Source organism: Pediculus humanus, genomic scaffold (assembly GCF_000006295.1).
Source record: "Pediculus humanus corporis 1103172107555 genomic scaffold, whole genome shotgun sequence".
Lineage (NCBI taxonomy): Eukaryota > Metazoa > Arthropoda > Insecta > Psocodea > Pediculidae > Pediculus > Pediculus humanus.
This window is the reverse complement of record NW_002987170.1, coordinates 145,876-173,821: the sequence shown is the minus strand read 5'-3', so window position 1 is coordinate 173,821 and position 27,946 is coordinate 145,876. Positions and strand designations below refer to the sequence as shown.

The window sequence follows — 27,946 nt, the reverse complement described above, 5'->3', positions numbered from 1 at the left end:
TAAAGGAAATCCTAAACTTTTGTATTCATCAAATAATCAAACAAGATCTGGTCGTAGCACTTTTGAATCCGACTTCAAATTCGAAAGCGCCGATAAGGATAATAAACAAACAGATAATAATAATAATAATAAACTTATTGGGGTAAGAAAGTTTTCGTAATGATTTTTTTTTTTTTCTGGTAAAATAATGTAAAGATTTTAATTTAACTTTTTTGAATATGAATAACCTCAACATAAAAGTTTTATTTATCATTTTTTATTATTTTTTTATTTTTTAAATAAAGATGAAAAATTATTTAAATTTTCAAAACTGAATCAGGTTCCTGGTTTGTCTTTGTACAGCATCAATGATAAGCCTGTCGAAGACGTAGTTGTTCAGCAGAGTTTTCCGTCTTATCAATATTTGAAAACAACAGATATTCATTCGAAAAATAATTTATTACAAGAAGTTAATATAAAAGAAAAAAATTATGCTTTGAAATCTTTGCCAGTAAATAAATCCAGATTAAGGGAAAAATATGAAAGCCAACGTGGTATTCGACAGAATTCAGAAGTTAATTTAGTACCAAATGTAAAAAAAAGAAATTATGAATTTCAAAAAAATTTACTGGCAGTAAATAAACATTCCGGTGGTTTAGATGGATTTTCCAATAAATATATATTTCAAGGTACGACGTTTGTCTCCAACATTTGACTCTCTCTCTCTCTCTCTCTCTTTTCTTTCTCTGTCTCTCTTTCTTTCTCACTTCACAAATCAAAACATGAATAAATTATTTTTATTTCATTCGTCATCATTAAATCTTGGAAAAACTTTTTCTTTACATATATATTTGTATATTTATATTAAAAAAAAAAAATAATAATAATTTTTTGAATGAAAAAGTCTCTCTTTTAAGGGCACATAATAATTCTTATTAAAAAATTTTTATAGGAACGATTATAACATAATTATCACGCAAAAAAAAAAAAAATGAGAATAATAATAATAAAAAAATAATTATCATTTTTAGATTTTAATTCAGATGAAATAGCAATGGCCGACGAAAAAAAAGAATTTTATTATCCCCTTAAAATGGATAAATTTTTATCTTATGATGGAAAAATTGTTAAAGCGGAACCAGCACCGATTTTTCCAAATTTTAAAATGGGAGCCGACGTTTCTAAACTTCCTCAGTTTGCACCTTATAAGGGTACAATTCCTCCCTTAGACGAAACGATAAACGCTAAGCATTTACCCCAGTTAAATAGTGCCAAATTAGCCAGGCAAGATATATTGCCACCAGATATTCCTCCAAGAGATAAATCCAAAAATGATAAAAAATGATATTTTGAAGATATTGTGAAAAAAAAATAAAACTGAATAAATAAATAATTTGGAGATTTTGAACTTGAACGATTATTATTATTATTATTATTATTATTATTATTATTATTATTATTATTATTATTATTATTATTATGTTAACTTTTGTACACGACAAGATTCCGTCGGAGTAGTTTTTTAAGCATTTATTCCAGGTCTCTATCCGATTCCTTTGGAATAAATGCTCTCGAATATCAATTATAATACTATTTATAATATTTTCCGAAAGCCGTTCCACATAATGTCATTTCCTGTACAGTTTCTTTCTTTTAAATTCTAGAAAATTTTATTTCAATGTACGAGTCATGGCTCCTAATGTTTGTTCCCACTATGACCGGAATAGTTTCTGTTTTTACTCCCCACATCCTGGCTATTTCAATCTCTGAATTCCTATATTTTAGCTTTTTTTTGCTAGGGTACGGAAACTTCAATTAGCTTGTCACCATTTTTCGGGATTATGTCGCAGGATAATATCCGGTTTGTTGGCTGGCACAGTTCTGTCGATGTGGATTTGTTGATCATACAGAACTGTGCATGGACCCGCTGTCGTAACCGGGGGTTGGAATATGGTTGTACCATTCTTTGGCTAGCCCCTCTTTCGTATTCACGACATGTATTCCAATAGAGATATTTACAGATTTTATTGTGCCATCTTAAATATTAATGTTTTGACAATTTTCGGATATTAAATAGTCGATTGTTTCCGACTGTGATTAACAAATTCGAAACATGTCATTTCGACGGATTTTGAAGATTACCTTTTCATAATTATAGGTCCGCAATGCCTGGTCTTGTGCAGCTGTAATAAACTCTTATTTCAATTTTTAACTTACCACGTCTTAACCAGTTGTCCGTGCTCTTCTTATTAAAATCCAAAGTATTCCATTCTATCATAAATTGCAAGCTGACATTCTTCTGGTTTATTTTCTTTATTCTCTTCGATGATAATTCCGTTCAGTTCCGATTGTAATATAACACTCAATATTTTAACATATTCCTTTTTCAGTATCGTTTTTATAATTTTATCTGTCATTTCAAAATTTTCTTTTAGCTCAATATATTTGTACGTGGCCCCAGGATAAAGTTTTTTAATGTTAATTAGGAATTACAATTAGTACTGTCGTCAAATCGCGCAAAAATACTTTTTAAGAAACACAAACGAAGTTCATAATATGTTACTTAAAAAAAAAAAAAAAAAAAGTTTTCTTCACAAATTTATGAATGTTTATTTTTAAAGTAAATTTTGAAATTATAAAATTATAAAATTGTTATTCAATTGAATTATTCTTTGAGGTAAGTTTTAAAAAATTTTTCCAAGATTGCGGTAAAAAATTTGCTATCAGCAATGTCATAGAGTACATAAAATATTGTTAAAATTTTATTATGATTTAAAGTAAAAAAGAAAATAATAAGTATAATCGGTGCAAGTAGATACGTTTTTTATTTTTATTTTTGATTATTAGCGTGTTCATCATGATCGTGACAATATTTTCAATGGTTTTTCTAAAATACAATTGATAAATATTCATTCCATATTTTACTTAATTATTTATCATAATAAAATTTAAGAAGGTTATTTAGTAAATGTTAAAAAAATTGCAATGAGTTCTGGATTTATTTCAGAAAGTGAATTAGCCGAAAAGCGTAGGATAAGACAGGAAGAATGGGAAAAAGTACGAAAACCTCATCAACCTTTGGGTAATTCAATTTTTTTTTTTTTTTTTTTTTGGCTTGGTCATTCTTTATAGATGCATGAATACAAATTTTTTAAATTATTTATTTTTAATTTTAAATAAAAATATTGTAAATAAACAATCTAACACATGAGTATAAATTCATATTAATACTGTAATTTTTTTGTTATAGAGATGCCAGAGGAACCAGTTGACCACAGGTCTTTGTACGAGCGCTTAGAAGAACAAAAGCAAAAAAAGCAATTAGAATTTGAAGAAGCTCATAGACTGAGTAAGTTTTATTCAATAATATTATCCATTTGAAAATCTTAATTATTTTAAGTGTCTTTAATAATAGATACAAAGGGTAATAATATTACAAAAAATTTAAATTAATAAAATTAATTTGATTTTGAAATAATCATTCACAATATTGTCAACCAGTGATAAATAATATAGTATTTGGGATTTTTTTTTTTTAATGCCGAAGGGTGATTACAATAATCATTACAAGTTCAAAAAAAAATTTAAATGATTACACACTGTGACACAATTTTCAATTATCAAAACTATCAATTTTGCAATGAATATTTAAAATGATTTTTAAAAAAAATAAAAATAAATAGTAATTATAATTATAGTAATCATTTCATTTTTCAGAAAATATGGTTAAGGGTTTAGATGATGATGAAATTGAGTTTCTTGATTTAGTTGATGAAAAGAAAATGAAAGCAGAACAACTTAAGAATTTAGAAGAAAAACAAGAACTTTTAGATTTTAAACTTAAAGTTGAAAAACTTAAGGAAGCTACTCTTAATCAGAGAATGCAAGCAGAGATTCGTACATGCAAGAGCAACAATTCAAACAGGTACCAATGATATTTTGTAAAGTTCTAAAAACATAAAAACCAATATAGCAGTTTATTGTTTGAAAGTATTTATATACAAATTTTCTTTTTTAAAACATGATACACATCATACATGTATATATATTTTAGCTCAGGAATTAAATCTCAAGGTGAATTATTGAAAGGTGTAATTAAAAGAAAATCAATCCCTAATGAAAATCAAAAAATAAATGAATATTCAGAAACAGATAATAATGAAATAAAGAAAAAAAGAAAAATAAATGATTCTGATGTTGAGGAAAGAAGTCAAAAGGTTTGTTTTTTCTTTACATTTAATTTCAAAAATTTACATAAATTGTGAAATATTATCGTTATTATTCAGATAAATTAAAAAAATTTTTTCAATTAGTATATGTGTTTAGGTTTTTATTTAATGTAAAAAAAAAGGAAAAATAAGTTAGAATTGAACTCTTTTTCTCAAAATAAAAAAAAAAAATTTATTTTTAACAATAAGATGTTTTTCACAGATTCCAATTCTCAGGACTGGGCTTACTTGTGTTGGTATTTTGCCAAGCCTTTGCAACTATGTCGAAAGTTCTGATGATTCCGATCATAGTTCAAGTGGCTCTGAAGTCAATGATGATAAAAAATATGATTTGACAGGAAGAAGGATTGTATGTAAATCAAAGGAGTCAGAATAAACTTGTATTGTAAAACATTTTTTTAAAATTAAAGTTTTTTTTTTTTTTCATAAAAGTATATTTATGTGATTTCTTTATAAGCCAGTATATATGTATATGTATATTTAAATTCTAAAATTTTTCTATTATTTAATTAAGTAATTCCAGATTAAAAAAAAAAAAAATGAGTTTATTTAATCACCCCTTTTGACAAGGAGATTTTAAAGGGAAAAAGACATACTCTGATCAATACAATTCATATACCAAAAAAAAAAAATTTTTTTTTTTCTTAAACTTTCATTTCAATTTTATTTGTACCACGCAAATGTTTTTGCACAATCGGAAAAAACGTAAAATTGCTCATGACCAGTAAAGTTGTCGGCAATACGGGAATTTTAAGGGAGTTTTTTTCAGGTTGGGTTGTAACATTTAAAAAAAATATTAATTGAATTTTTATTGAAAAAAGATAAACAATTGCCGCGAAAATTTAAAATCGATAATAAAGGAAACTGTTCTAAAATAGCATTGTATATTTAATATAATAAATAGGCTATTATTGAATTTTTAAAAAAATTTAAGAGGAAAGATTATCATAAAAACTAAATAAAAACAATAAAAAAATCGAGTATTTTTATTGAAAAATTAAATTTTTTTCTTTTTCTTTTTTTCGTATTTCACAGAGTAAATAATTAGGTTAAATAAAAATTTGCGGCTGCTTAGACAGTAAATTTGTTGGTAACAATGAATTTTCATTTATGGCCGCTTGGCAGGTGTTTTTGTAGTTTAGATCGTTACTTGTCGTATTTAAAATGAATTATAATTGATTGATCCAAGTCTTACTATGTACAGCTGAGCTGCGGGTTTAAAATAGATCTTACCATTTGTTAGTAAAACCTTTATATTTTTGATCTGATAATGTTGGTTATAGCTCTTTGTCTCCTAAGAAAATTTTTCTTGAATATAAATACAAGTTTATTAAATTACTTACAAAAAAATAAGTTATAAAGTTTTAAGAAAAGCTTAGTACTAGTTTAGTGTAAATTCACAGTAACGTTATATGTTTATTAAGAAATTGAATGTTTTTACCTAAATATCTATTAATTCTCGCTAACAAAAATAAATTATAAATATTTATGACTATATGTATGTATTTATATATATATATATATATATATATATATATATATATATATATATATATATATATATGTCTGTGCGTGTGAGTGTGAGTGAATATTTGCTCATTATTGTAATTAAACATATATAGATACTTCATAAAAAATTGTAAAAAACTGGTATGGCATTTTGTAAATTTAATCCTATTTAAAATTCAGTTTTTTTTTGCCATAGATTTATTCAAACAATTAGTATCCCATAAAAAAAAAAAAAAAAAAAAAAAAAATTTATAATTTATTGTAATATTTATGTAGTAGTTTTTAAAAATTAGAATTGTCAAAATATCAAAGTGTTTTTTTCAAAGCATCCAGGAGTTTTTATTTTTTTTTTTATACAAAGAATGCAACACTTGGAATAATTGTGCAGGAGAATAAATGTCATAATTATTAATGAAATCAACCCAAGGAGCTAATAATTTGTTTAAAACATGTCTTTTATTAATTATATATTCTGTTTTTATTTGAGAGTGTTTACACAAGTGCATATTTATTTTAACAATAATACTTTTACAATTTTTGTGCGATATTTTAATAGTGTTAATTTTAATTTAAAAATTTATGAAAGCCAACCAAAAAAATTTTTTTTATTTTGTTTATTTTAGAAAAATTATGGATAATAAAGATGATACATTTGAGGAAGTATGCTATGTTTGCAGTGGCATAAGGCATTCAAATAAATATGTGCTAAACATAAAACCTATTTCATCCTCTAATGAACCTTATTTTTCTTTTTTGGAAACTCATGAACCACCTAGAAAATATAAGGAACCAATTTTTGATAATCAGGTTCAAAAAAAAATTTTTTTTTAAATTTTATGTACTTCCTCGAGTTAGGTAAAATTTTTATTGTATTATTACATTCAAAAATTTTTTTAAAGGTTAAATGCTGTTATTTGTGTTATGTTCTTCTAATGCAACAATGGGAAAATTACGAAAAAGAAAATACTCCACATGGGAGAAGGCTGTATTGGCTAAAAAGAACTGATGGTATGCCTTACACTGGAGCCAATATGGGTTTACAAGGGGAATATGCTTCACAGGTATTAGGACTTTCTGCAGACTTGCAAAGGTAATTTAAATATATATATATATATTTTTAATACATAAATTTCTGTATTCGATAAAAATTTAAAAAATTTCTATATTATGCAACATTGAAATTCTTTTTCAGAGAAATAAATAGGCCTTCTTCTGGAAATGAAGTTGGTATTACTACATCTTCTCAACCTCAGCTTGTTGAAAAATTTACTGATGTACCAAGCGTAGTCAATGGAGCATTAGATTTGAGAAATATAAATAAAGAATGTTTAAAGTCTGAAGAGCCAAGCAAGGCTCTAAATTTTTTTAAGTGAGCTTTAGTTTTATTTAATTCAATCAATTTAATTTTTATCTTTTTTTTTTTTTTTTTTTTTTTTTTTTTATAAAAATTATCTTTAATTTTTTGGGTATTCTTATTTCAGCTCTGAACCAACAGGTCGGGTTGCTGATATTTTAGATCTCAGTATGCCAGATAAAAATTCAATGACAGAAGTTTGCTATGTCTGCGGAGATGAATTTCGTCGTGGTTCTCTTTCAAACATATCAGCCATGCCAGTAGACCTAAAAAATAAAGAAGGTGGTGCAGCAGATAAAGGATCTATTCAAGAACCATTTTTTCCTTCTTTAATGCTCCACCCCAGGCCAAGCAGATCTAGACCAATGGATTCAACTGGACATGTTCAAGCTTGTTCCGCTTGCCAAAGTCATTTATTACAGCAGGTTTGATGTGCATTTATTTGTATATGTTTTACTGTTTTAATAATTATAAAGAAAAAGATAAAAAAAAATTTTAAGCGATAATTAAATTTTCGATTACTACTCAATAATATTGGTTTTAAATATTGTTTTTAGTGGCATGCTTATAGTGTTCAGGGTACAGATCACTCGGAAAGAAATTACGTTTTAAGAAAAAGACAGACATCATCTCTTGATACTACAACATTTATATGTTATACTTGTGCATTAGAATATCCTTCGAGTTCTATAAGGTTATTATATTGTTGTCCAAATAGTGAAAAGGTAAGAGCGTTTGAAATTTTTATTGGAGCCGTTTCACGCAAAGGAAATTACACATGACAATTTAAAAAAAAATTTTTTTTTTTTTTTTTGTACAATACAGGAAATGTATTTTCCATTCATTAATAATTTAAAGCCACCACCCGGAGCTAGCCCCATATCTCCTCAGGGAATGGTTCAAGTGTGCTGCATTTGCTACAAATCAATACCTCAAAAACACCAAGTTTTTAATAAAATGTCGAATTTGGGTACAGAAATATTATCATTATTAATAATAATAAATTTTATTTTCGGCTACATGTATTTTATTTAAATAAATTAAAAAACGAATAAATTGCAGAAGAGTCTTCCCCGATTAACTGCAGCGTTAGAATGGGTTTAAAAAGTCCATCTCCCTCCACTAGAGTTACAAATCCATTAGGTAATAATTCTGGATCGAACCAATCAGTTGGATCTGACATTCGTTTTAAACCGTATGATCTCCAACGTCATTCTTCTGAATCTAATGAAACTTCTCGTAATGTTAAAACTCAATTTTGTGATTCAAACGGACAGGTGAGGATGAATTGATACGATTGAATTTTATTTATATCACTCTTGGAAATAAATACATATATTAATGTTTATTGTAATTTTAGGATAAGTCTTTGCAGCAAAATTTCCGATGTTACATTTGTGCTGCAACATGTAATCTTTCTTCAATGCAGTGGCTGTCTACTTCTGCGGAGGGAATGAATTCTCACGCTATGCATTTTCCTTGCCTTAGAGCAATATCTCGAAAATCTGAAAATTCCTGTATGGATTCCCATGGGAGAATATTAGCTTGTTGCAAATGCTTTAATCATTTGGCCTCGCAATGGGAATCGTTGGAAAACGAAAGAATACCATTAGAACACAGAAGGTAAAATACTTATTTTGATTTATCACATTAATTTTTCTCTATTACAAATTTATTTTATTAATTACTTATTACATTTCTTTTCTTTTAAGATACGAGTTACCTAGTCCAAATCTTTCAAATGGAATTCCAGGAAATTGGAAAGAAGGCACTTCTTCTCCTCCATCTCCTGGATCTCAGGGTTCTTCTATTTATTGTTATTTGTGCGGATTTCACTCTGATTTGACGTTGGCAAGGGTATTATACTCAAAGCCGCAGGTAATTCATATGTAAATGATTCATTTTCAGTACTAAATGAATTGAACTATTCGAATACTATGAATTATTCGTATAACATATTTTAGGGTCGAAATGCCCCATATTTTCCAATTCTCTTGAATCACACACCTGCATCCAATGTCGAGCAGCTAAGAGAAGATGGAAGCGCTTTAGTCTGTACATTTTGTTATCATTCACTCTTAACTCAATGGAAAAATTATAAAGGAACCAATTCTAGTAAGTAAATAATAAATATAAAAAATTTGATTATTTAATTTAAAATAAACTCGAATAAAAATTATTTTTTTTATTTTAGATACTAGTCAAAATGAAAGAGAATATAATGTAAGGGATTATTGTTGTTACGTCTGCGGAGTAACAACTTATAGAAAAAGAGTAAGAGCTCTACCCATTAAAGTAAGTAAAACCGAACGTGATTTTTTAAAATCTTCAAAGTAATAATTTATTTAAGTTTTTTTTTTCTTCCTTCGAATTTGAACATTATTCAAAATTATTTATCTTACGTGAATATGGGATTATGTAATATTGCGAATGTCTGAAAATTTTTATTAACCTAATAAAATAATAACATAAAATATTTATTTTTCGAGGATTTTCCATTTTTGCGAGACCACAAACAACCGGTAAAAAGTCTTTTACTTGAAAATGGAGATTTCGCAGTCGTCTGCCTTGATTGCTACGAAACTCTCAGAACTCAATCTCAGGAGTACGAGCGTTGGGGGTTACCAGTAGATAAAAGGGAATATAATTGGATAATTCAACCACCTCCTCCCGAAGATTCTCCTGAAGCAGCGGTGGCTCGATTACCCAGTGGTCAACGATCAGAAAAAGTAGTAAGTCATTTAAAATTTTTTTTTTTTTAAAAGTATTATGTTTGATGAAAAATGTATATTTTTTTATTTTAATGTTTTTTTTTTTTTTTAGGTACCTCCCGGATTGACGAGGGTTGGTAAAAAAATATGTTCTCCAAAAATGATAGAAAAAAAATTAAATTCAGTACCTGCATCTAAAAGTAATGCTCTTGAAAAAGTAGATTCAGGTATGTGTAAAATACAGAGAGACATTTACTTTTCTTATTGAATTAAATTTTCTGTTTCACAAAATTTTAATAATTTTTAAAAATTTTAGGAAATATAAGAATTTCAAAGGGTTCGAGTGTAACTTGTTCCGGTATACCAGGTCGCAGTAATACGAATTCACAAAGTTCTTTAAGTCGTTCCTTTGCTGCTGCCCTTCGTAATTTAGCCAAAAATGCTGGACCTAATGAAGAGTCTGATATTGTTACCGAAAACGATCACGCCCATAGAAAAGTAAAATAAATGATGATTAATTTTTTTTTTTTTGTTGATGAATTAATAGTAAAACTTATTCAAACGTTTTCCCCCTCATTTATAATTGTTTTATGTATCAGAGATAAATCTAATTTTTTTTCTTATTTTAATAGGAAGAAATCACAACGAATGAAAAATTTACCCCGAGTAGAAGCAGTTTTCAGCCTTATAGGTCTGAAGACAGAGAAAGAGTTCCGGCTACTGGTTTACCTTTTCATTACCCTTTGTCTTTACAATCGGCAGCTTATGCTTCATACCATTCGGCTCTCTACCCTGCGCCTTTGCAACACTCATATAGGTAACTACAAGTATTATTATTATTATTATTTTTGCCTTATTTTATACGCGTTTATACGGGTGTTACAATTAAAATTTTTTATTCAAGCAGAATAGAAGAACAATTGTATCTAGAACGTTGCGGAATGTTTCGGCCGCCGCTTTATCCGGGTTTAACATCTCCTTTCACGCATCCATTGTACTCATTAAGGTACCCGTCGCCTAATCTTATGACTTCTTCTATGGGTCTCGTCAACCCTTCCATGCACGAATCAAGGTAAGTAAAAAAAACTTTTTTTTTTTTTTTTTTTTTTTAAATTTTTTAAAACGCCGGATCAAAATTATAAACGCATTCCACCGAAATATTATTATTATTATTATTATTATGCATTTATTTATTTATGTTCAGACTTAAACTGGAAGATGAGCAAAGGTTTCGGGATAGGATGAGGCAAGAAGAACTTGAAAGGGATAGAAGAAGAACAATGATTACCGATAATCAACCTCGCAGATGATATTTTGTTTAATTACCCTAAACATTGTAATCATCTATAATATTTATTTAATAAAAATTTAATTTGTGTCGATTTGCAAAAGTTTCATTCTAATAGCTCAAATTACAAATTAATTTATTATTCTGTGTTTTGTTAGTTTTTTTTTTTTTACGTTTGGTACTTTTCGGTCATTTACCAATAAATAAAAAATTAAAATTTTTTCTCTACTATTTGGGTCTTAGTTATTAATAATAATAATAATAATAATAAGATAAAAATTATATAGTTAACTGTAAGATAACTTTTCTTAATCATTCCTAATAAAATAAAAAATAAAAAAAATTAATTTTTTTTTTCATTTAAGTAAAAATCAGTATCTCTGGCAACAAAAAAAATTTTTTTCCCCTTAATTATTTATAAAACTTTATTAATAATAAATTTTCAAATAATTTAGTAGTTTAAGATAAAATAATTTTCCCACCGAAAAAAGTTTATCATCGTTCAAGCAGTCGTTTTTTTTTTTTTTTAAACAATTATAATAATAATAATAATAATAAAATGTTTTTTTGAGCTATTATTACATACAAATACATGTATTTAAAAAAAAAAAAAATATTCAACGAACTATATATATATATATATATATATATATATATATATATATATATATATATACAACTGTGTGTGTGTGTCTCGTTTTTATTTGATAATTTTTGTGTATCCAATAAATTTTTCTTTTTTTTTTTTTTTTTTTTTAAACTAATTTTTCTTTTTTTTCCAATTCTTTAAATTTACTCTAAATTCTATTTTAATTTATGTTATTGTTAAGGTTATTTAAAAAATAAAAATAAAAGAAAGGATCGAGTCATTTACAATTCGGTGGAATTTTTTTTTTTTATTTTCTGATCCGCGTTTTCAAAAGGAAATTATTAAAATTGTTTTTTTTTTTTTTTTCTAATTATTTGATGTAATTAATTCGAAGGTGAGTAAGTATACCCAAAAAAAATAAATAAGAAATTTAAAATTTTCTTGGCTCGTAATAACACCTTTTATTAATTTTACTAACCTTTTTTTTTTTTTAATTAAACCTTTCAACAAGGGGATAAACAGATTTAAAAAATTTTCCATAATAATTTAAATTTTAAGGAGTAAATTAGATAAAAATATTTTTCATAACAAAAATTTCTTTTAAACGATAATTAAATATAATTTTTAAATAAATAAATTTAAAAAATTGTAATTTAATAATTTTTATTAAAAATCACACAATTTTTACCACTTTTTTTTAATAATAATAATAATAATTATACTAAATAATTGAATTGTAATAAGGAATGTTTAAAAAAACGGTTGATAATAAACTATCTTTCCCGACAAACAACCACTTACCAAAAGATTATGAAAAGGACTAAATTTAGTACTGACTACGATATCCGTATGAGCTATATTTAGGGTAAGCTCGTGTAGGGGTATGGGAGGAGAAGGCGGATAACAGTGAAAGACATCTTGGACTGTAGCTGAAAATGACAAAAGTCGTATACCGTTTCCAAATGGTGAGCATATTATTCTACCGTCAGGAGAAACGCAGAGTTCTTTAATAAAACCTAAAAATAATGATAATTGTGAGAGAGTTATTATTACTACCCAAATTACCCAAAGTTATTACTACCCTTACCTCTACCCAAATTAGGCTCTTCAACATAATGTGTCAGTCTTCTTGTATTTAAATGTATTTTTTTATTTAAGGATAAAATAGAATTTCTCGACGACGATGTATTATTTTTTTTCTCTTTACTTGTGCCAACATTACAGGTGTTTCCTGTTTTAACATTTGTACAATTTCTTTTGGCGACACAACTATTTTCGTTCCTACGAGTGCAATCATTTATATTTCTACTTGATTTATATTGAAAATTTCCTTTTGGATTCTGCTCTTCGGTTTGAGATAAATTATTTTTGCTCGAAGAAGATTTTGTCGCTATTGAAGTCGGTGAGGATACTGTGACCCTGTAACAATATTAAAATGATTCTTGTATTAACACAAATATTTTTATTCGGCTCTTAACTTTTTCATTAAATATCATTGTGATATTTCTTACGTGGCTACATTATGTTTTCTCATGCTAGTTCCTTTAATCCCATTTTCATTTCCAGCCTTAAATACTCCCATTAAAATTGTTTTTTTCTTTTTAGATGATGCGGATTCGGTTGTTTCTACGGGAAGTTGAGAAGAAGACGTCAAAGTTTCATTTCGGTGAGACGCACTCGAAGATGATGAATGGTTATTTTCTAAATTTTTGAAATCATTTCCTTCTGATGATTGTGATTCAGATCCTTCAAAATTCGTACGTGAAGATTCGGTGTAATCAATTTTCCTACACATATTCCTTTTTTTAATTTCTTTTTTAAAATCTCCATCATCGGTTATAGCACTTTCTCCTCGTTTTATTGCTTCGCACGAAGTGTTTAGATCACCATTTAAATTATTATCATTATTATTATTATTATTACTATTATTACTAATGACACGATTAGTGTTTTCGTTATCTTCGATCACATTTAAATCATTTCTTGGACAATTAGGGGAATCATTCACTGTGGGTAAAGTTTCTTGCAAAAAACTATCATTTGAATTTAGTTCCGGTGTAATATTTTTAAAATTTAAATTTAGACACTTGGATAAATTTTTATTAGTTTCGGAACTAAAAGTTTTAGAACAAGAAGCTTCCCCTCTTGAATCACGAGTTACTAACAGCCTTTCATTTTCTGATTCACCTTGCAATCTACGTGTTTCGTTTATTTCGTAGCTTGTATTTAATTTAACGCTAGGTTTCAATTTTTTCAATTTTATTTTTCTTCTATTATAAATTGGTTTTCGATAAATTGAAGTTCGATCGTACTGACCAACAAGAGATCGTCGGTAAAGAGATGTGTATCGCTGTCTAGCAAGTATTTTCCTTTCTGAATTCATCCTACAAGATCCGAAAAATGTTGAAGAACGGTATTTACGATAATTATTATTTTTAGATTTTAAAACACTCAAACTTCGAAGTGTGGTATTATGGACATCAGAAGATGATTCTACGGATCCTTGAGTGGACTCTCCATTACTATTATTTGTATGATTTAAACCAGGTAAAACTCTAGTTACGAATATTCGATTATTAAAAATAACCGATCTACAAAATAAAATAATTGAAAAAAGTTTCATACTACTTTATTAAACATTTGAATAATAAGTTATGGTCTACCTAGATTGAATATCTGTGTCCATCGCCTGACGTCTGAACATTTGACCAACTGACATTTCTGAAGCCAATCGATCGGTCTCCCGTCTGATTCTTGCTTCTTGTATAGCAACAAGTGCTTCCCAAACGTCAGAAGCCGATACAGGTAAGTCTCGATGTTCGGAAACTTCTCTTTCAGTATTTCCTGGTCTTTCATTCTTAATTAAAAAAATGATTAAGATTTTATTGAATTTTTTAAACATTACGATGTGAAGAGAAAATGCGGATCAAATTATTATTTATATTTAACAAAAAAATAAAAAAAAAAAGAATTTTTAAATTTGTAAAATTTTACCCGTACTGTTGAATGCTGAATAATATAGCTTGGAGTTGTTGATATTGATTCAGTTGAACCTGCCCAATCCATTGGTCTGCATACATCAATTTCATCTTCCTCATCTCCATATTCTGATTCATCTGAACCCATTATTTCTTCTATGTTGTGAATACAAGACCACTAAAGTCAACCAAAACAAAAAATAACATAAATTATATACAATAAAAAGGTGTGATATATAATATAAAAATATAAATTTTTTTTTGAGATGAACAAAAATACCAATAAACAAAAGTTTACAAAGGAAATTAACTAATTTTTGAACAAATCTCTAATATTAGAACCTTGAAAATTCTTTATTAACATTAAAATTAATAAATACAATTAAAAGAATTCATTTTCTTGTTTACAGTTACCTCAGACTTTTCATTGTTGCTAACATTTCTACTAATGGCTAAATGACCTTCTGGATGAATTTGAAGAGAAGACACAACTTCTGCATCATCTCCTTCTGGAAAATCTGTGATGAATTCTACTCTATTTCGCTTTCCATGACCTCGAAACAAGTGAGTAAAATCTGATGCAATCGGAAGAACTGTTTGACTTAGTTGCATTAAACGATACATGTTTGGCTGAAGAAAAAAAAAGATCAATGATTTCCATTGAAGTACATCATTTTTAATGAAAAAAATCTAGAACAATCTATAGCTCACTTTAAATCCTTCTAGATCTTGACCCATTGAATTTAAATCCAAGTTGTGTATTATTATTAAATAACCTCCAGTTGTGCATATTATCATTTTAGATGCATCAGGGGTCAACCTTGTTCTCATGAGACCATTTGTTGAAAAAATTTTTTTGTATGTAACACCCTCTTCTCTGTATGTATTCATTTCCCAAGTTAAAATGCTTCCATCAAATCCAGATGTTACAAGCAGACCATCTTGTGGAGAATATTCAATATTTTTGACCCAATTTGAATGACCTTTCAAAGTTCTCACTTTTTTGTTTAGGTTTCTAGCATCCCAAAGTGCGACAGTAAAATCATCACTGCAAGTCGCGAACGATCTCGAATCTAAAAACCTTATACAGTTCACGCAATCCAAATGAGCATTTTCTACTGTGTTGATTCTCTTGTGGGTAAGGGGATCGAACAACAGCACGCTTCGTTTTTCGCAGGCTGCCACTAATAGAGAACCTTCCGGTGAAAATTCCAAACAGAAAACACCACCGTGTACGCTAGTGTAAGTATTATTAAAAGTGTGGTCCCAGCTTCCGTAAGGAAGTATATTTGAATACATTTGTTCGTATATGTGATTTTTGGTACCGAGACAATTTTTCATGCCCATTTGCCTTCTGTACAACCAAGAAGGTCCTATGCCAATTACACTGGCCGCCATGGGCGATTAAATTTATTGACTAATGTGTAAACGAAAGCACAAAAAAATGACGACAACCGTAAAAATTCATACTAGAGCATTGAACCGTGCGTATTTCGGAAAGCACAGTTCTCGCAAAACAGAAATTCTAAATGTTTACCGCGCGAAAAGAAATCGAAGGCCCGAACGATGAAAAAAATCAACAATAAATTTTTCACCACAGCAAAACAGTCGCCATTTTTCCTTAAAAACGTAAACGCCGTGAGATATTAATTGAATTCGAAAATAAATTCTTGCTGTAAAACGCATGAAAAAATTGTTTCTAAAATTTCATCAATCTCACTGAGTGCGAGACGCGCGTTTTATCGCGAGATGTTTTGATCGCAATTGTCGTCGGCTAGCGAGAAAACGTTTATAGCTCACCTGAAAATTGACCGAATAGTTTTTAAATTTTAAATTCTGCCGCATTTGTTTTTTTACGTGACCCGTTCTGTAAATTGTAAACCAGTGTAAGTTAATAAATATTTCAAAATTAATTATTATGGACTTTGACGAATATGAATCGCTTCCTACGAAAAATTTTGCAGTCCATATGACAGCAGGAGCTATTGCGGGTGTTCTGGAGCATTGCGTTATGTATCCTTTCGATTCAGTTAAGGTAAAATCATATTTTTTGTTTAGCACAGGTCTTGTCAGTTTGAAAATCGTCGGCCTGGAGAAAACTAAGACCGTTTGGATTCCTAATTTTCATAATTTTCGATCGGGTTCTTTAAAATTGTTCCGTCATGGCAATGTGAAAATTTTTTTCTTTTTTCTTATTTTTCTCATTACAGCGATGTCGCGATTTTTCGTTCGTCGATTTAATTTTTCTTAAAGCGACCCTAAAACAAATTAAACGTTTTACGTTTTTATAGTTTGCCATTCATTTCAATTTTCCAGGAATTATAATTGAAGAAAAAATAAAATAAATATTTTTAAAATTGAATGCATGCATTTACTTTTTGCAAACAGAAACACAAACACAAACAAACACAGTGTCTCATGTTTATATGCAGATACATGTATATATATATATATATATAGACACTTTGGAGTATATTCCTAGATTATCACAGTTCTACAGTTATTTAATAATTTTTTTTTTTCTTCTTTAACTACTTTTGTAACATTAATATTGTCTCTCTATTCACATTATACAATTGTGTTAATTTTTCTTTTGCAGACTAGAATGCAAAGTTTATCTCCTCAAGTAAATTACAGTAATCCTTTGCAAGGATTAACATTGGTCGTGAGGCAGGAAGGAATGTTTAGGCTTTTCAGAGGTAAATTTACATTTTCTCCTTGTTAAATAATAGTAAAATTTAAAATAATAAAGATGAGCTTCAAAGAAGGCAAAAAATTAAAAATATGTTAAAAGAAAACGGTTTTTTTTTTGTATGTGCATGAGAGAGTGAGTGAGCGATAAGAAGCAAATTATTAGTGTTATTAATTGAAATTCGGTAAAAGAAAAAAGAGAATATTACTGAAATTTAGATGGTTTATAAATTTCATTATTGTCTATTAAAAATTTACAAATAATATGAGACTAAATATAAAATAAATATAAATAATATTGAATATCTTCATTGAAAAGCTATTTTTGAACTTTAGAGTATTTAAGTCATGCTCATTAAGTGCAATCACCATTTTTTTTAACTGGTAAATTAACTTATTCGATTTTATAAGAAGTCATAAATTTTATTGACTTAATATTTTGTTGTTATTTTTAAAGAGAACGAAAAAGTGAATAAATAAATAAATTATTTGTAATGATATTGATCCCCATAATAATATACTATTTAATGGCAGTGAAAGGCAAAATAAGTACTTCTTTAAATTAACAACCTAATAATAATGGTATTGTTTTTTTTTTTTTTTTTTTTTTTTTTTTTCATTTATTATTTAACAATAATTTTCATTTTTTGTGCTTCAAAAATCTACACAATCATCATCGGTTAATAAATTTTTTTTTTTTTTTTTCTTTCTTTCAATTGAGATTTACGCGTGTGTGAGTGCGTGTGTGCATTTAATTGGTTTAACTATTTTGGTAAATTTAAAAAGAATGTTCATCGATAGATGCGTTTTACAAATTTTAAAATGATGTAAAATATTTATTGATAAAACTTATTGATTATTTTTTATTTGTCCTACGATACGAAGGAAAAACGAATCGGAATAAACGACTTGATTGTTTTTATTTAGAATCCTTGGCCGAGCTTTCAATAAGCCCGAAAGATGTCGTAAAAAGAGAGAGAGAGAGAGAGAAAGAGAGGTAGATTTGCCATTCGGTTTTTTTCTATTTTTTTTATTTTTTTTGTTTTTAATGGCAAAGTAAATCACGCGCGTTAAATGACACATAATATTATATATAAAATTTAATTAAAAATTAATATAAAGGCAACTAAGAGGTTTAAATTGACTATATATATATGTATATATTACACGAATAATATCGTCATTTCGAATTTTCTTAAAATAAATTGAATTAAAATTATTTTTAACGACGATCATAAAGTTTGTTGCTTAAATATAAAAGCTAAATATTAATTAATTAAATTACATTTAAATGGTTTTTTTTTCTTTTTTTTTTACTGTATTATTTAAAAAGAAAAAGAGAGAGAGAGAGAGAGAGAATTTTTTATAATTTATATTTTCTTCAAAATAAAAATGATTTCCCTCAAAAATATCAATTAAAATATGTTTGTAAAAAAAAAAAAAAAAAAAAAAAAACAAAAATTCTGAGTACTTTTAATTTATATATGCCTACAGGTTTTTGGGTACGTAAAAAAAAAAAAAAAAAAAAAAACTTTTGAAAATGGCACATTTTCATGCGTAACAAGGTTAAAATCATTTTGTGTAGCACGTTTCTTTTTCAGGTATGAGTGTAGTGGTGGCTGGAGCTGGTCCAGCCCATGCCATGTATTTTTCAATTTATGAACATCTTAAAGATCAACTACAAGAATCCAGCAGTAAACCATCTTATGTCGGTATGTTTGTTATTTAATTATGATTTTTTTTTTATATACCTTTTGTCTACGTAATTTTATATTGACTTAGAAAAAAGGAAAAATGTATTTGATTAAATTTGAATATTTCTCATAAGCGTTTGAATTTTTTTTTTTAGTAATAATAATAATAATAATTATCTATTATTATAATTACAGCTGCCGGAATTTCAGGGATGATAGCGACACTTTTTCACGACGGAGTAATGACTCCTACTGAAGGTAGAATTTAAATAAATTTTTTAAAATTTTAAACGATATATAATAATCGTAATCGAATGTAATATTTCCAGTTGTAAAACAGAGATTACAAATGTACAACAGCCCTTACAAATCAATTTTGGATTGTGTTAGTCGCGTTTATAAAGCAGAAGGAATCAGGGCATTCTACAGGTCGTATACCACACAATTGGCAATGAATATACCTTTTCAGATAGTTCATTTTATGACTTACGAAAGATGTCAAAGTTTAACAAATAAAGAGCGGGTTTATAACCCGATGGCTCACGTAATAAGTGGGGCGGTTGCAGGTAAAAACAAGTTTTCATTTATTATTTACTCATAATTTTATTTTTAATAAATCAATTTTTACTCGGTCATCGATTTGACAACAAATAGATGTATACTCTCTGACTTTAAATTTAATTTTTTTTTTTTTTTGTATTTTGATAAAGGGGCAGTGGCAGCAGCTCTGACAACACCTTTAGATGTCGTTAAAACTTTGCTTAACACTCAACAGCATAAAGTGAAAGGAATGCTCGCTGGAATCAACACCGTGTACAGAGTTAGTGGAATTTGGGGTTTTTGGAAAGGGTTGTATCCCCGAGTCGTTTATCAGGTGCCTTCAACGGCAATTTGTTGGTCTGTGTATGAACTTTTCAAGTACATTTTAACCCGTCAAAAATTCGAAGTGAAGTGTAGCAATAAATCAATAACACCGACCGTTCTAGTGTCAGACCGACAAATTTCATCTAAGTTAAGGCCCGTTTTACTTTTATCAGAAGTTAACCTCGAGCCTATAAAACCGTTAGAACAAAATCAAGAAATGGAAAACGTATTGTCTGGAAGTTGCACTCTAACTAATTTCGATCCAGGTTGTTGGAGTAATGCAATACCGGAATCATTAGAAAATGATTCAGTAGGAAAATGTAAATGTAACGAAAAGACTTTACCACAGGAAAACCACGAAAGGACTACTATTTTTGAAAAATCAGAATGGAGACCATCCATTATATCTGGAACAGAAGTTTTTGAGTAAAAGAAAAAAAAAAAAAAATTTATTTTAAATTTTCGAGGAATTCAGAAGTTTTTATTAAATTAATTAAGAATAGTGTATTTTATTACTGTAGCTTTGGAAAGAAGAAAACTTCTCAGTTATTTTGCAGAGCTTCTAAAAGAAGTAAGATTATATATATATATTTCCCGGCCATATTAATGTCATATACCTACTATATATATATATATGTATATATATACACACACACACACCTCAAAGATTTTGAATTTTTTTTTTCTTTCTCTCTCTCTCTCTCCCTCCTATATTAATAAGATATTTACTACCGTGATTTTTATTTTCTTTTTATTAAAAAAAGAAGAAAAGAAAAGAAATGAAAATATAAGAAAAAAAAAGTCGAGGCTAAAATTATTTTTCGATTAATTTTTTTTTTTTCATCGGAACAGATATGGGGGAAAATATTCACTCATTAAATAATTATATAATAATTGATATTATTTAAATTTTTGCGTTACGAACGAAAATTATTAGGAAGTAACGCATTTGAAAACGTTTATTTTAGAAAATATTTTTTTTTTTACATACGTTTGTCTTATGATATTCTATTTAAAAAAAAAAAAAAGGGAAAAAAGTTTTTTTTGATATTAACTTGCTATTAGATGTGAATATGAATAATTTGGTTGCTTTTTCAATATTAACATAAAATTACGCAATATTAGACCGATATTGCACTAAATTATTATTATAATTATTGTATTACAAGATATTAAAAATCATTTTTTTTTAAATGTGAAATATGTATATTCTGAATAGTTTTTTTTTTTTTTTTTTGTAAGAGTAGATATCTAGTTTAGTTGAGATAAATTATTACCGATGACAAAATTATTTAATTTCATTTTTAATTAACTTAACTAAAATTTAAATTAAAAATGAAATATTGTAGGTTAAAAAAAAAAAAAAAATCTTACTTCTTAAATAATTTATTTTTGTTTTAAGTAAAACAATCTTTACAATAAATGAATAAATATATTTATTTTTTTATTTAAAAAAAAAAAAAAAAAAAATCTGCAAAAAAACTGAAAATGTTTTTAAAGAAACTGCAGTGCTGGCACTGTAGATATTTTTGAGAGGATGTGTTCAATTAAAATAGGGTTTAAATGAATACGGTATGTAAATAATGTTATTTAAAACGTTGATTTTGGCATGTTTCTCAATATTTACATATGTTTTTATTTCATTTTTTTTATTAAATTATTTTGTTCAATCTCTGGAGATTAATAAAATAATAAATGTTTGCTAACAAATAAACTAAGTACACGTCAAGTTTTTTTTTTTTTTAATTATTTTAAAACAACAAAAATAAAAATTACATTCTAATCCTTAAAAAAAATCATTATTATTATTTTAACTCTTGGTGAGTTTCATTATGTACTTATTGGAATTTTTCACCATTTATTTCAGGTTTCTACCCGATTCCTTAAGAATACCGGTGGAGCTTTTTATAAAATTTTCCAAAAAAAGAAAATGAGAGCCATTTCACATAATACCATTTCCTGTACAATTTCTTTTTTTAAATTATTGAAAATCTTTTTCAAATTTACGTTTAGTGAATATGTCGTGGACAGGACAAGAATCGTTTCATTTGTATTTGGATTCTATATGTCAGCCTTTTCCCGCTTTTTTTGGGTATCTGGTGTTTTACCCCAAAGGAACGAAAACTTTTATTCATTTATACCATTTTCGGGGGGAATTTCTCGTGATTACGTTACATTTAGTTCGTAGTCTGTAGAATCAGTTTTGTCTGTGTGTAATTGTTGGTAATACATAATTGTGATGACACCACAATTAATCCATTCATTCTATATTCACGAAAGATATTCAGTGGGAGTTTTGCGTAGCATTATTATATTAATAATGTCGAAAAAAAAACACGAATTACTATCAAATTTTTGTTGAAATAAAAATTTATTTAGTTTATGTTTTAACATATACTTCACAGTATAATATTTTTACGATACAAGTAAAAGTAAGATTTTAATTGGTTGAAAAACTTTTTTTCAAGTGACAAAATTATAAAATAAACTTTAACAAATATCTTAAAGTAAAATAAAAATTATTATTTATAATTAAACGCGTAATTACATACATTTAAATATTTATCGGTTAAAACAGGGAATTTTTCTTTAAAAAAAAATTCCCTGCCTGCGTTTTTAAGTATGTCACGTAAAACATATTGAGCGATAACATTTAATTTAGTGTCTCACAGATTTTTATCTGGTTTATTTTCCTTCTGGCCGTAAGTTTTTTTTTTTTTTATTTTAATATTAAATTTTTAAAAATAATAATTAGTTATAGTAATATTAAGTATTATAATTATTATTAATATAAAGAAGAAAGAGAACTGCGCTATTTACATATATGGTAAAGGATAAATTTTTTTCCACTTGGAGTTACAATAATACAACTTTAAAAGTAAAAATTATTAAATAAATTTTTAACTAAAAATCATACTTTATCTAAATTTTTTAAAATTATATTTTACGGTGGTTTGTTTCAATAATAATGTATTTTATTTCTAACGGGAAAAAATGCCAAAAAAAAAAAAAAAATTTATTTTTGTCACTTATCTTACCTTGAACTGTGAACTTTACACATTACGATTCCAACAAAAAATTTTTATCAATGAAATTTTTATTTTTATTTTAAATGAAAACAATTATTTGATTTGAGTTAGATGGATTCAAATAGGAACATTGATATAACAAAACCCAGATATGATCAAAGCACTTACTGGGGAAGAGCTAAACACTTTTTTTCAATCACCAATCCATTAAATTTATTAAATTCAACAGCCACATTGGAAGAATCCAAAAGGATTGTCACAGCGGCAAAGTAAGTGATTTTAAAAAAAATGATTTCTTTATGAAAAAAAAAAAAAAAATTAGCTTTGTTTAATTGTCTCAATTACTTTTACAGAAATAAAAGATGGGATGAACTGAAAAATTTGTCCGATGCTGATTTGTGGAGAGCAAAAGAAATTTACGATTCAGCTTATCATCCTGATACTGGGGAACTGATGAATATAATCGGAAGAATGTCAGCTCAGGTTTTCTTCTCTTTACCTACATAATTATTTATTTGAGACTTATAAGGTTTAAAAATTATTCATAACTATATATATATATATATTACATTCATGTTAAATTAGTTGTTAGAAGCAGAAACCTGGTTTATGAATGATTGATTGTAATGGCACCGTTTTAAAATTTTTCATTTCACAGGTTCCAATGAATATGGCTATCACTGGATGCATGATGAATTTTTACAAAAGTAATTCTGCAGTCATATTTTGGCAATGGGTTAATCAAAGTTTCAATGCTCTCGTCAACTATACAAATAGAAGTGGAGATGCAGCTATTTCTGTCGAGTAAGTTTTATTTTTTATCAATTTTATTTTGTGATATACATCTTATTTACTTTTTTTTTTTTTTTTTTTTACAAAATTAAAAATTTTAAAACTGATGTATATGATTTTTATGGATAGGCAAATTGGAAAGTCTTACTGCTTAGCCACAGGAGGAGCTCTTGTTACAGCCTTATCATTAAATAAAATGGCAGCTGTAAGTAGTTTTTGACTTTTTTATGATTCAACAATAATTTATTTTAAAACTTAATATTAAATATTTTTTATTAAATTATTTCAGAGATTTCCTCCTCTTGTTGGCAGAATTGTGCCATTTGTTGCTGTTGCTGCAGCTAATTGCATTAATATTCCAATGATGAGAATGCAGTGAGTGAGACTTTTTATTTTAAACTGTTTTTCAAAATCACTTATTTCAAATTGAATTAAGTGATTGTTATGAATTCTTTTGCATGTGTTTGATAAATAACAATGCTATTCACATTGACCAAATTTTTCAGATTTGTTTGTTTGTTTTTTTTTTTTTTTATTAAATAAAGGGAGTTAGTTAATGGAATTACAATTACTGATGAAAATGGTAATAAGTTAGGAGAATCTAAAAATGCAGCAACAGCCGCAATCACAGCGGTAACATTCAGTAGAATTGCCATGGCTTCACCTGGAATGGGTAATAAAATTATTATTATTATTATTAAATACTATTGGGATTTTGGGGATTTTTTCATTTTTTTTATTATCACAAAGTGTATTCACGAAAAAGATTCCATATCAAAAAACCCGCTGGTTAAAAAATAATAATAATGTTGATCACTATTTAATTTTCACATCTTTTAATTGTCACGTATAAAATTATCATTAATAATTTTTTTCACTTGGCATTGTTAAATTATAAAATTTTTCATTAGTATGTTGTCCGTTTGTTTTGCTCACCGTTCAGTTTGTTACCATTTTGTTTTTAATGTTTTTTTTTCTTAGGTACTCGCGCAAGTATTTTAAATATCATCGACCATTGAAAAATTTATTTGTTTTTTTTTTCAATTGTATATATGTATAGTTGATTTAAATATGGTTCGAATTTTCTTTAAACTCATATCTAAATAAATGTCTGGTCGTGTTAAGGAAGGAAATCAATAACCTAAAATTATAACTTATTTCAACGCAGCAGCAAACTTTATTCCTTTTTATTTTGTTTCTTATTATTTTTTTTTCTTTTTGATGGGTTTTCTTGTCATGTCGATTTGAAATGTAATTACTTAAGCCTCTCTCTTTCTTGGTTTTAGAAATACCAAGTTGAATGTCGAAGATTTTCTGTTGTTCTAGTGTACGTTTCTATTAAAGTGATTTTTTTTCAAAAAGTTTTTATTTGTATTAAAGCAGCACAAAAAAAAACCAAATAAGCTTTTTAATAAAATCAAAAGCTAATTTCTAACAATATTATTATTATCATAAATTTTTTTTTTTTTAAAATAACCTTTTTTTAATATTAAAATGACTTTTTTAGTGTGACTAACCAATAATTTGAATTCAAAATAAATCGCGAGAAAGAAAAATGACAATTTTTATTATTATTAAAATGGTACGTACACAAAAAAAAAAAGATTTTTATGTCGATTTATTTATATCTATAATATGATTTAATTAAAAACGAGTTGAAAAATAAAAAAAGGGAAAATTAGAGTTATTTTTATTTGACTTTAGAGAATTGAAAAACGGAATATTGGTTTTTGACGAGAACGGAACAAAATATGGATTTTCTGTTAATGCTGCTTATGTTGCTATAAGGAGTACAATCATCAGTAGAGATTTATGCGCCCCCGGGATGGGTGAGTTTTAATCCCAAAATCTTTTAAAATCACTCTAGTTTAAATATAAAATATTTTTGTTTTTTTGTTAAAATAATAATAATAATAATAACAATCAACTTTATTTTATTTAGTTTTTCTTTGTTTTTGTACATTAATTTCTTTTTTTTTTTAATCGTTTTGTAAATATTAATTCACTTCTTTCTTGATTTTCTTAGAGTTATTTATTTATGTTTTTGCTTAACGATTGAAAAATTGAGTTTTTTTATAATAATAATAATAATAAAACAATTGTTCGTAATATACATTTCTTTGTCATGTTTTTATAGTCAATTAAAATTAATTTTAAATCCACGATCGTTTTTTTAAAAACTTTTATACTAGATATGTGTGCATTTTCAACGGACAACATGCTACTATCATCATTATTAATAATATTAAAAATAATAATTTCTTAATATTTTTTTTTATTTCTCCTAAAATTTCATCTCGTTTATTTAATAATAATAATAATAAATTGTTTTTAGTTTTTAATTAAAAGTGAATTTTAAGTATTGATCATGAGATGATTGATTGAATATTTTTTATCAATCAATCAGTCATTTTTTGTCTTTTTTTTGTTTTATTTTTCTTTGCATTTATTTACGCCTCATCAATCGTATCGTATACGTTTCATGTTTTTTTCGTTAGATGTATATATGCCGACGCTTTGTTAAAAAGAAAAGAAAAACTTTTATGTATATGTATTTTATGTTGTAATTATAATTTTCAGTCATTACGCCGATCATTATGAACAAATTAGAAGCAAAAGGATTATTTAAATGTTATCCGTGGTCTTCGACACCTCTGAGTGTTTTAATTTGTGGTATTTGTTTAACATTTGCCACTCCCATGTGCTGTGCACTCTTCGAGCAAAGGGCATCAATAAAAGTTTCCGATTTGGAAGATGATTTAAAGGTTCCCCCTTTATTATTATTATTTTTTTTTTTTACTTTTATTTTTTATTTTTAATGATTAATTTAAAATTGATTTTTTATTTCAGTCAAAAATTGGTAAAAGCGGAACAGACGTTGTTTATTACAATAAGGGTCTCTGAATAAGTAATTTTAACAACGTCTGGTAGTAGAAAACGTACAGGGAAAAAAAAAATTTATATTTTTAATATATATTGAATTTTTATTTATATTTTATATAATTATACGTATATAAATGAATATATATATATATATATATATATATATATATATATGACTGTTATATTAAATCTCGTAACTTATAAATAATAAAAGTTTTTAATATGTTATATAGAATCTAATTTGACTGTTGTGATAATTTTAAAAAGAGGAAAATATTCATGCGAAAATTCCAAGTTCGTTTTTTTTTTTTTTTAACGTAAATGAATTTCTCTCTCTTTTATAACATTTTGAGAAATGAAAATCATTTTTTTAACCTCAGACTCGTCAGTCAAAAAAATATTTTTTTCTTTAAAATATTTAAATGCTGCTGATCCGTGAAATTCATTTATTCCTGTTTCTAATAAAACATCTTTTAAATTATTCGAGTTTATACCGCCTCCGGCAATAATAATGACGTCACTTTTCAACTCTTTAACAATTTCAACAAGTTTTTTAATTAAAGTTACTCCCGAAATGGCAGAATTTTTCTGGCCGCTAGTTAATACTCTGGAAAATCCCAAATTGATAATAATTTTTAATGATTCTTCTGGATTTTTAACTATATCGAAAGCCCTATGAAAAGTACAGGGAAATCCATTTGCAACTTCCACAAGTTTCTTACATTTTTCAACGTCGATCGTTCCATCTTGGGTTAAACATCCAAAAACAAAACCATTTGCACCCATTTCTGCGAATATTTTTATTTCTTCTTCCATGGCATTAATATCATTATCATCGTAAACGAAATCCGTGTTATATTTAGGTCTTATCATGATAAAAATATCACATTTTGTAGTAATTAATTTTTTAATGGTTTTAAAAACGCCCACCGAAGGGGTGAGACCACCTAAGGCTAAAGCACTACAAAGTTCGATTCTATGAGCACCTCCTCGAACAGCAGATAGGGCCGATTCGATATTGTCCACACAAACCTCTAAATTCTAAAACAAAACAAAACAATAATAATAATAATAATAATAATAATTGTATGCTAAAAACAAATGATAACGTCGAAAAGTCGTTCATAAAGATTAAAAAAAACTTTTATTATGTAATAATAATTAATTATTAATGGTACGCCTGCGTATGAAGAGACATTAAAGGAATAAAATTTTAAAAAATATATATATAATTATTAAATCATAACCAAAACCGGTTAATTTTTCTTAAATTAAAAGAAAAAAAAAAGAAAAAAAAAACAAACCATATTTAATAAAAAAAACGTTTTTAAAATAAATTCTTAATCCGACTTTTAT

General features: G+C 26.8%; 8 protein-coding genes across 8 annotated transcripts in view; 6 read left to right on the top strand and 2 right to left on the bottom strand.

The window, feature by feature from the left end:
* The window catches only part of Phum_PHUM204610 (uncharacterized protein), a gene marked incomplete at both ends in the record, with an annotated part of 11,219 nt that extends 9,895 nt beyond the window's left edge, over window positions 1–1,324 (top strand). The window contains 2 exons of the mRNA XM_002425464.1: window positions 320–668; window positions 1,032–1,324. Coding sequence (XP_002425509.1) covers window positions 320–668; window positions 1,032–1,324 — 642 coding nt within the window. The remainder of the gene's footprint in view (window positions 1–319; window positions 669–1,031) is intronic.
* A 1,640-nt stretch (window positions 1,325–2,964) lies between these two features.
* On the top strand, window positions 2,965–4,584 carry Phum_PHUM204600 (NEFA-interacting nuclear protein NIP30, putative; the record flags this gene model as incomplete). The annotated part of the gene is made up of 5 exons (XM_002425463.1): window positions 2,965–3,061; window positions 3,230–3,328; window positions 3,697–3,904; window positions 4,034–4,196; window positions 4,411–4,584. 5 exons carry the CDS (start codon window positions 2,965–2,967, stop codon window positions 4,582–4,584), a joined length of 741 nt encoding a protein of 246 aa, XP_002425508.1.
* A 1,763-nt stretch (window positions 4,585–6,347) lies between these two features.
* Phum_PHUM204590 (uncharacterized protein) lies at window positions 6,348–6,548 on the top strand (the record flags this gene model as incomplete). Its single annotated transcript, XM_002425462.1, has 1 exon — window positions 6,348–6,548. The coding sequence occupies one exon, from the start codon at window positions 6,348–6,350 to the stop codon at window positions 6,546–6,548; it is 201 nt and encodes a 66-aa protein (XP_002425507.1).
* Window positions 6,549–6,649: 101 nt separating this feature from the next.
* Window positions 6,650–11,092, top strand: Phum_PHUM204580 (uncharacterized protein; the record flags this gene model as incomplete). Its single annotated transcript, XM_002425461.1, has 15 exons — window positions 6,650–6,752; window positions 6,912–7,086; window positions 7,199–7,496; window positions 7,629–7,796; window positions 7,897–8,041; window positions 8,134–8,348; window positions 8,432–8,694; window positions 8,784–8,949; window positions 9,036–9,186; window positions 9,266–9,366; window positions 9,561–9,803; window positions 10,119–10,280; window positions 10,415–10,599; window positions 10,690–10,854; window positions 10,987–11,092. 15 exons carry the CDS (start codon window positions 6,650–6,652, stop codon window positions 11,090–11,092), a joined length of 2,646 nt encoding a protein of 881 aa, XP_002425506.1.
* Window positions 11,093–12,409: 1,317 nt separating this feature from the next.
* Phum_PHUM204570 (uncharacterized protein) lies at window positions 12,410–16,035 on the bottom strand (the record flags this gene model as incomplete). The annotated part of the gene is made up of 7 exons (XM_002425460.1): window positions 12,410–12,675; window positions 12,747–13,078; window positions 13,171–14,250; window positions 14,323–14,516; window positions 14,660–14,815; window positions 15,052–15,267; window positions 15,349–16,035. The coding sequence occupies 7 exons, from the start codon at window positions 16,033–16,035 to the stop codon at window positions 12,410–12,412; spliced, it is 2,931 nt and encodes a 976-aa protein (XP_002425505.1).
* A 520-nt stretch (window positions 16,036–16,555) lies between these two features.
* Window positions 16,556–20,316, top strand: Phum_PHUM204560 (mitoferrin-1, putative; the record flags this gene model as incomplete). Its single annotated transcript, XM_002425459.1, has 6 exons — window positions 16,556–16,672; window positions 17,237–17,336; window positions 18,930–19,040; window positions 19,218–19,280; window positions 19,352–19,588; window positions 19,733–20,316. 6 exons carry the CDS (start codon window positions 16,556–16,558, stop codon window positions 20,314–20,316), a joined length of 1,212 nt encoding a protein of 403 aa, XP_002425504.1.
* A 2,710-nt stretch (window positions 20,317–23,026) lies between these two features.
* Phum_PHUM204550 (Sideroflexin-1, putative) lies at window positions 23,027–26,611 on the top strand (the record flags this gene model as incomplete). Its single annotated transcript, XM_002425458.1, has 8 exons — window positions 23,027–23,184; window positions 23,269–23,398; window positions 23,574–23,719; window positions 23,837–23,912; window positions 23,997–24,082; window positions 24,253–24,380; window positions 26,288–26,472; window positions 26,558–26,611. The coding sequence occupies 8 exons, from the start codon at window positions 23,027–23,029 to the stop codon at window positions 26,609–26,611; spliced, it is 963 nt and encodes a 320-aa protein (XP_002425503.1).
* A 291-nt stretch (window positions 26,612–26,902) lies between these two features.
* On the bottom strand, window positions 26,903–27,716 carry Phum_PHUM204540 (copper homeostasis protein, putative; the record flags this gene model as incomplete). Its single annotated transcript, XM_002425457.1, has 2 exons — window positions 26,903–27,631; window positions 27,690–27,716. The coding sequence occupies 2 exons, from the start codon at window positions 27,714–27,716 to the stop codon at window positions 26,903–26,905; spliced, it is 756 nt and encodes a 251-aa protein (XP_002425502.1).
* Window positions 27,717–27,946: the final 230 nt, after the last annotated feature.